Below are 9,109 nucleotides of genomic sequence, written 5' to 3'. Positions count from 1 at the left end.
GGCACACACATACGAGATGTGCCAGGCTGTCTATTATGCTTTACTACACTTGGTGTTCTATTTCCAGCCACTCATTGCGCACAACCTTTCCCACATATTGAGGAGTTACAACACTTTTTGCATCAGAGCAGGACTAGTTCAAAGATTGGCCAAAGCAACACGTTTTGTAATTGCTTAAAACAGCAAATCCAAGGGCTGAGAATCTCAGTTTCGAGCATTCATTAATCAAGCCTGTTAAATAATTACCTCTTCGCGGCTTCTTGTCAATTGTTCATGATGATAACTGTCCATGGCACTGTTCCAGGAGCCATCCTGTGATGACATAGGGGACAAGCCTGCTTCACCTCTGCTGGTGGGAAGGACTCCAGCATGTGAGGAGTATTTAAGAGACGAGGTTTCCTCCTTGGAAGTAAATGATCAAAAGAATAGTCCAAAGTAGGCAAAATCTGAACAGGTAGAAGAAGCAGTGAAATCCTCTCCAATCTCTTTTACAGGAAAGTAAGTGGAGTTTCTATATATAAATTGTATGCATTCTTCTAGAGCTTTACATTCCATATCTATGCACAGGTTTGATTTAGACACAATTAAATCTAATATGCAATCTTTTTATTACTGAATGTATTTTTAGGAAAGCATATTCCTTCCATTAGGAATTGTTGGGTAATGTGCTAACAGGCCAAATGTTTGATCTTTGATTACAGACCATATCCACTGCAGCCTACAAATAATGACTCCCCAGCTGAAGACTCGACTGAACATAAACCCACGACTCATCCAGGGGGATTTGAAGAGCCTGTCTCAGGAAGTGAGACACTTCATTGAAAGCAATGCCAAGCTGTGCCAACCTGCTAGAATTCATATCTGTGATGGCTCAGAGGAAGAGAACAAAAACATTCTGGATACCATGGTAGAACAAGGCATGATCAAAAAGCTGAAGAAGTATGAGAACTGGTAAGTAACAGACATATGTAAAAGAAAGTCAGGGTTAGACCTGAGATAATTGTGGTATATAATTTTCCATTAACGTTTATATTTAAAAGGGGATTTCGTTTCAACCATGTCCAAAACCCTTTAGTGTTTACTTTCCATGAACATTTGAGTACTCAGGAAAAGTGCACTTTAACCTTGAATATTCACCCAATGCTGATTTAAACGGTATTATTCAACTGGAATATTCACGGTTTACAATTCACAGTTTACAATTCATGTTCTATTACGAAAATCTTCCAATTCAGGAACAGAAACCATATCATGTGACTTGCACAGAACCTTAAGTCTTCAAAATGCTCTGCCAACACAATGGATTAGATTCTGATCTCACTTAGGCCCTGATCCTGCAAACACTTACACCTGTATTCAAAGTGTTTACAGGGCCTCTGCCTTAGCCAGGAGTCGCTCTATTGATTACTGTGTAAAACTGGCAAAACTCTCGATTTATACTGGTGTAAATAAGAATAGAGTCAAGCCTTATAACTCCCTGTGAGTTATTAACCCCATTTGACAGTTGGTGAAGCTGAGGTCAAGAGAGATTAACATGTAACGATACTACAGCTAAATTTCTAAAGCCATGACACCATCAATTCATTCTGCAATATTCTTAGCTATTTTGTGTGAGAGAATACATTCCACCGATCCTTTATCTGAATAAGCTGTGGTTGTCTGGAAAGATATCTGGACGTGATGGGCTGTACCCTTACCCACTATAAAGCATTTTACCCGATTGTGCCTTCCCCCTAGGGAAGGATTAAATGTACTCTACTTACCACTTTTTAATGACCAAAGCACAATTTCCTGATTTTTTTTTTAAATAGTTGGTTGGCTCTGACTGATCCAAGGGATGTGGCAAGAATTGAAAGCAAAACAGTCATTATCTCTCAGGAGCAGAGAGATACCATTCCAATCCCTAAAACTGGAACTAGCCAGCTGGGTCACTGGATGTCAGAAGAAGATTTTGAGAAAGGCTTCAGTGTCAGATTCCCCGGGTGCATGAAAGGTAAAAAGAAAATTCACATGACACTTTCATAATAATAAAAACACCAGTAATAATAAATAATAATCTAAAAATTCAAATACATTTGGCTAAGATTTACAAACTTTGGCACATAAAGGTTAGGCAGCTAACCCATTTTATCAGGCCTTTCGGTCTCAGAGCTCTGCATACATATACATGGTCATTCTACTACCCATTTTAAAGAAGGGCAACAAAAGCTTGGAAAGCTTGGGTGACTTTCCTGAAATCAACAGCGAGTCAGTAGATGGGAAATTGAGGAAAGAACCCAGGAATCCTGACTCCCGATGTCAAATTCTCTTCAATGGAGTTCCACCAGTTTACACTAGCAGAGAATTTGGTCTCTTGCTCCTTCTGAGGCTGCTAGACAATTCTACCTACCCAGCACAGTAGCTTTTATAACTTAAAAACACAGAAAACTACTAGTAGTTAAAAACAAAACCTTTTCTTACATAACCTGACAAAAAGGAGTGTTTCAAATCTATAAATATCTTCTGGAACCACCTTGCAAAAGATGGAGGGCTTTTAAGGAAGTGAGAAAATGTAAAGGGACAAGGTACTTTTTAATGATTATTCCAACAATATACTGTTTTTATTCTTGGTCACATCTCACTCACGTGGCTCTGCTCCTGCTTTACAGGACGTACAATGTATGTCATCCCCTTTAGTATGGGGCCCATTGGGTCTCCTTTATGCAAGATTGGGATTGAGCTGACAGATTCGCTGTATGTGGTGGCCAGCATGAGGATCATGACCCGGATGGGAACAGCCATCTTGGAAACCCTAGGGAATGGAGAGTTTGTAAAATGCCTTCATTCAGTTGGGTGCCCTTTACCACTAAAAAGTAAGTAATCATATTAACCATTAACTCTGACTAATGCTCAGACATATGTGTTCCACCTATCTTGTATCCTTGGCACAATGAAAACTACCAATGAAGTCAACGGGAGGTTTTAGAGTGTGCAACAAAAGGAGGGTCAAGTCCCTGGTGAAGGAATTAGGATTTAAGGCCTTCCTAGGGGGCAGATTATTTCACAGCTGCCTACTGCAGGGTTTCTGAAGCATCTGGTACTGGCCAGTGTCAGACACAGGACGCCGACTAGATGAAGCTTGTGTCTGATCCAATCTGGAAATTCCTATATTCATGAGTAGCGCATTGTGTTTTGCAGAACCACTAGTAAACAATTGGCCCTGCAACCCAGATTTGACTCTGATTGCTCAGATTCCTGATCGCAGAGAAATCATCTCTTTTGGCAGTGGTTATGGAGGAAACTCCTTGCTGGGGAAAAAGTGCTTTGCCCTCAGGATTGCCAGCAGAATTGCCAAGGAAGAGGGCTGGCTTGCTGAGCACATGCTGGTAAGAGCTGTTAAAATCATAGGTGAATTTTTTAAAGCAATTAAACCTCAAAACAGCTCAGTGTGAATACGCCATGACTTGATATGAGTGGAATTACCATCTGGCATGAATATTACTGTGATGTGAGATGTACATATCATACAACCATCTTATGTAGAAATAGGGAAGTACTTGTATTGTTGATAAATAAGCATTTTATAGAAGAAAATATAAAAATAGGGAACTAAGCAAGATTTCCATCTGCTTGTCTAGGCCCTGATCCTGAATTATGTTCCATAGAGGCAGAATCATAGAATCATAGAATATCAGGGTTGGAAGGGACCCCAGAAGGTCATCTAGTCCAACCCCCTGCTCAAAGCAGGACCAATTCCCAGTTAAATAATCCCAGCCAGGGCTTTGTCAAGCCTGACCTTAAAAACCTCTAAGGAAGGAGATTCTACCACCTCCCTAGGTAACGCATTCCAGTGTTTCACCACCCTCTTAGTGAAAAAGTTTTTCCTAATATCCAATCTAAACCTCCCCCACTGCAACAGACCTCGGTGCCTGTGCAGACCCCATTCACTTCAGTAAGGATACACATGGGAATATGGGTCTACATGCATACAACAGCTTGCAGGATAGGGTCCATAGTTTGTAAAATTGTCTTTAATATTAAAAGCAGACCTGAAAAAGAATCCTGAAAATATTCAATTCCTTTTTCAAATGAATTGCATTTGACTGTGTTCGTGCCTTTCCTGTCTTCACTTTCCACTCTCATTTGAGCAATCAAGTTTCACTAAAATGGTCCTGCAAAGTGAATTTCCTAGTTACGCATTTGAGTATTCACAGCAAAGACATTTTACATTCATTCATACAAGTATTTATGCCAGGCTGACCCACTCAGGGAACTGAAAAATACCATGTGGCTTACCTGATCATCCATCAGAGCTCAGCAACACAAAAATATTCAAAGTCTGAATATTTTTAATCTATGAAGTAAAAAAAAAATTAAGTAAATTGATATCCCTCACACCCACTCTCCCTCCCTCCCTTTCTCCTCTCTTTAACCTTTCACTCTCCTCTAGCTCTTTCACTTCACAATAAAAGTATGCGCAAGTCATTCCTATCATAAAAAAAAAAAAATCCCACCGTTGACCCCACTTGCCACTCCAACTACTGCCCCTCCCCCTTTTCCCTTTCATCTCTAAGCTCATTGGGCGCACTGTGTAACACATAATAATAAAGTTTGAATAAATTTGTAAATACATTTGAAAAACCTGTGATCTGCTCACAAGTATTCCATGGGGGGACACTTTGTCAAATAAAATACTATCTGCAAATTATTTGCTCAAATCTAATATTAAGTCCTTTTTCTTAAAAAACTGCACATAATTTAATGCAAATCCAACATGTTTTATTATTACCATTTACTGGTAATAATACAAGTGCCCGAAAAAATAAGCATATTAAACAGAGACATTTATTTTTCAATAGATCCTGGGTATCACAAACCCAGAGGGTGAGAAGAAGTACTTTACCGCAGCATTCCCCAGTGCGTGTGGAAAAACTAACTTGGCTATGATGAACCCAACTCTGCCAGGATGGAAAATAGAGTGTGTTGGGGATGATATTGCCTGGATGAAATTTGATGAGCAAGGTAACTTTTCTTACTGTAAGGCTGAATTGCTCTAGGGATTGGCAACCTTTGGCACGCGGCCCACCAGGGTAAGCCCCCTGGCAGGCTGGGCTGGTTTATTTACCTGCCACGTCCACAGGTTCGTCCAATCGCAGCTACCACTGGCCGCGGTTCGCTGTTCCAAGCCAATGGGGGCTACGGGAAGCGGCACAGGCCAAGGGATGTGCTGGCCAGTGAGAGCTGCGATTGGCTGAACCTGCGGATGCGGCAGGTAAACAAACCGGCCCAGCCCACCAGGGGGCTTACGCTGGCGGGCCGCATGCCAAAAGTTGCCAGTCCCTGCTCTAGGGACAAGTCCTGCTCTCATTAAAGTCCATGGCCACCTCCCTCTGACTTTGATGGCAGCAGGATCTGGATCCTAGTCTGCCAAGAGTTCAAATGGTGAGTTGGGTTTTCTATCATAGAATCATAGAATATCAGAGCTGGAAGGGACCTCAGGAGGTCATCTAGTCCAACCCTCTGCTCAGAGCAGGACCAATCCCCAATTAAATCATCCCAGCCAGGGCTTTGTCAAGCCTGACCTTAAAAACTTCTAAGGAAGGAGATTCTACCACCTCCCTAGGTAACGCATTCCAGTGTTTCACATTGTTTGGTCTCTCTTAAATTCCAGGTAATTTAAGGGCAATCAATCCAGAAAATGGATTTTTTGGAGTTGCTCCTGGGACATCAGTAAAAACAAACCCCAATGCCATAAAGACCATACACAAGAATACCATCTTCACCAATGTAGCAGAAACCAGCGATGGAGGTATATACTGGGAAGGCATGGATGAACCACTTGCACCAGGAGTGACACTGACTTCATGGAAGAACAAGAAGTGGACCCCAGGGAATGGTAACTCTGCATGTTCGGGGGACTTTTTAAATTTCTCTTCACATTTCACGTTAACTCTGCAATCATGAAATATTTTGGTCTGTACAGGGGAGACTTGCGCCCATCCCAATTCTCGATTCTGCACCCCTGCCAGCCAGTGCCCGATCATTGACCCTGCCTGGGAATCTCCAGAAGGAGTGCCGATTGAGGGTATAATATTTGGAGGCCGTAGACCTGCTGGTAAGAGCTGCAATAATGTGTATCAAGACCAAAGACCAAAGTCTTTGCTACCGTGGTGTCCTCTAAGCAGCGAGAGCAGCAAAATAACTAGATTAGTAAACCACATTTTAAGAAGTGGCCTATGATTTTTGAGTGCCCAACACTTTACAATTATCTGTATTATGTTAACACCTAGGGGCGCCAACAAAGATCAGGGCCCCATTGTGCTAGGCATGGGACAGACAGATAGTAAGACACAGTCCAGGCCTCAAAGGGCTTACAATTTAGATAGCCCAGACTGAGAAAGGGTGGGAGAAATGAAATATTATCCCCATTTTATAGATGAGGAACTGAGGCTACCTACTGAACCAAGTTCCATTGAAAATCTGGCCACAAGAGCAAGAGATGCCCACATATGACTTTTAGCCCTGTGGCTAGAGCACACACCTGGGATGAAGGACACCCAGGTTTGATTCCCTCCTCTGCGTGATTGGGAGAAATGATTTGCGTTGGGATCTCTAAGCACTGAGCTTTGGGATAATCTAAGGTGGAGCTTCCACAGTCTCTCCTATTGAAGTTGTTCAGTTTGGCTAGCTAATTAAAAAGTGATTGGAGTAGGGGGACTGGACCCTAGCTCTCCCACCTCTTAGGTGGGTGTGGTAACCACCAGACTACAATGTCAGTCTCCCTTTCTTTCTCTCTCTTGCCCATGGACTCAAAGTATTTATACACAGTGGAACAGCTTCAAATACTTAAAGATTCATTGGGCTGGAGAGAAAGAGAGAATTCTGGCCTAAATTATTTTCCAATAAGAGAGAGGGGAAAAAATGAACTGAATTATATAACAGGAAAAAGAGGGACTGAATTCTGTGGTAACATGCATACTGCAGTACCTCAGGTAGCTAAAGCTGTAATAGCAAAGACTTTTGCACCTTTAATTAGTGAAGCTATTTTGTTCTCTACAGGTGTGCCTCTAGTATATGAGGCCCTTAGCTGGGAGCATGCCGTATTTATAGGAGCAGCTATGAGATCTGAAGCAACCGCAGCTGCTGAGCACAAAGGTAAATCAAAATCTAATTTGCCTTTCCATATTAAAAGTAGTCCTTTCTGGATACCCAACAGTGATCACCTGTAAATTACTATACAGTACAGTCTGCTTCTTGGGAGTTAATTTTGTGAATTGTGCAGTTTTCAAAATACAAAATATTCTGCTTGGAGCTAAAAAAATTCTAACCTAAAATTCAACATACAGCAAAACAACTCCATGTGGGTAATGTGGAGCAGGGACACAGTGTGGCCAACAGGATGCCGGAGTCTGAGTTGAAAGACTTGATACGGAGCCATTGTGTGATCTTGGACAAGTCACTGAAGTCTTCTGTTTTGTTACAGAGCACATGTTGAATGGGCTAGTTTTGGGATGCCCAACTTGAGACATTTAGGGCTGAATTTTCAGAGTTCTGACCACCCACACCGTCCATTTACTTAAACTGGAGTTGACCATGCTTACCACCTCTTAAATTCAGGCTCTTAATCAATTTTTGCCTCAGTTTCTCCATATGTAGATTGGGGATAATGCTTAACCATATTCTTAAAGCTCTTTTTGCTGACAGGGTAAAATGTTGTATGAGGGCTAAGTATTATCTTACTTTTTATGTACATTCTTTTAACAGGAAAAATCATTATGCACGACCCCTTTGCCATGCGGCCTTTCTTTGGCTACAACTTTGGCAAATACCTTGCCCACTGGCTTAGCATGGCACATCGCCCAGCTTCAAAACTGCCCAAGATCTTTCATGTGAACTGGTTCCGAAAAGACAAGCAAGGGAAATTCCTGTGGCCTGGTTTTGGGGAGAACTCCCGTGTGCTGGAATGGATGTTCAACAGAATCCGTGGAGAGGCCAGTGCCAAGCTAACTGCTATAGGCTACATCCCTGCTGACTCAGCCTTGAACCTGAAGGGCCTAGAAGGCATTGACATGACAGAACTGTTTGATATCTCCAAAGAGTTCTGGGAAAAAGAGGTGACAGAAATCAAGAAATATTTTGAAGAGCAAGTTAATGCTGACCTCCCTTATGAAATAGAAAGAGAGGTTCTTGCATTGGAGCAAAGGATAAAACAGCTGTAACTGATCAAAACCGTTCTGAATCCACACATAACGAAGATGACAAGCACACTTTACCGGAAGCACACTAATACATGGATAGGTAGGGGCTATGCTGAAAAATATAACAATTTTCATATAACAATTCTAAAAACACAGACTCCAATGTTTTAGAGAATGTCTGTTTCTGTTATAATGAGCATTAAAGACCCAGATGAATGTGTTTTTATTTAGTGGTGTCAGTTACAATAAAAAAAAAAAAACCTGTAAGCTGTATATATGTATTATCTAGCTATATTTTCTATCTTTAAAAATATTTGGAAAGATTACTTACCAGAATGAAAGATTATTTTGTATTACAAATGCATATTTAAAATATTTTTATTTTATGTCTCATAGTCTGGTGATTTCCAGATGTTTTGCACAGCCTGTTCTTTAAATCAGTGAAATAAACCTTTTTACAGAATATTCTCTCATTTCCTGTATTCTCACTGTCCAGAAAACAGCACGCAAATGTCCTGGGCCTCCAATCATTCCCACCGTGAGGAGGGGTTGTGTTCATGGGAGAAAACTAATCACCGAATAAGTCAGTTTCCCACCCATTACTGAAACATACATAAAGTCAAAGAATTCCAAACAATGAGTGGCTTCTGGGAAAGTTTTTTCCTAATCCCCGTGAATTAGAGGTTGGTTCATGTGCTGAAGTATGAGAGGCGTGTGTCTCTTCCCCAGCTCCAGGGGGGAGGGGAAGCAGGGTGCTGGTGCGGAATTCAGGGTGCTTTGTGAAGAGTTTTCTGGACTCGTGGGGATGGCTTGTAGGGCTTCAGGAATGGGGAAGAGGGACGAAAGGGTGCTTCACCCACCTGCTGAAACCTGCTATCCTCCTCCTCAAAGTGCTCCCTCCATGCTTTCCAATCCACACGCATGGCAAGTCC

General features: G+C 41.7%; 1 protein-coding gene across 2 annotated transcripts; it reads left to right on the top strand.

Annotated features, from left to right (window-relative positions):
• The first annotated feature begins 233 nt into the window (after positions 1–233).
• On the top strand, positions 234–8,483 carry PCK1 (phosphoenolpyruvate carboxykinase 1). Of its 2 annotated transcripts, XM_084645893.1 has the most exons (10): positions 234–498; positions 702–951; positions 1,812–1,993; positions 2,649–2,852; positions 3,178–3,365; positions 4,839–5,001; positions 5,651–5,875; positions 5,963–6,094; positions 7,039–7,134; positions 7,744–8,482. In XM_084645893.1, exons 2-10 carry the CDS (start codon positions 728–730, stop codon positions 8,196–8,198), a joined length of 1,869 nt encoding a protein of 622 aa, XP_084502019.1. In that variant the 5' UTR covers positions 234–498; positions 702–727; the 3' UTR covers positions 8,199–8,482. The 2 variants fall into 2 exon arrangements, with proteins under 2 accessions (XP_084502019.1, XP_084502020.1); XM_084645894.1 differs by lacking the exon at positions 234–498 and having other exon boundaries at positions 708–951; positions 7,744–8,483.
• Positions 8,484–9,109: the final 626 nt, after the last annotated feature.

The sequence above is a fragment of the Lepidochelys olivacea genome (genome assembly GCF_965140295.1).
Source record: "Lepidochelys olivacea isolate rLepOli2 genome assembly, chromosome: 13".
Classification (NCBI taxonomy): domain Eukaryota; kingdom Metazoa; phylum Chordata; order Testudines; family Cheloniidae; genus Lepidochelys; species Lepidochelys olivacea.
The sequence above is the reverse complement of the archived record's forward strand: the minus strand, read 5'-3'. Positions and strand labels throughout refer to the sequence as shown.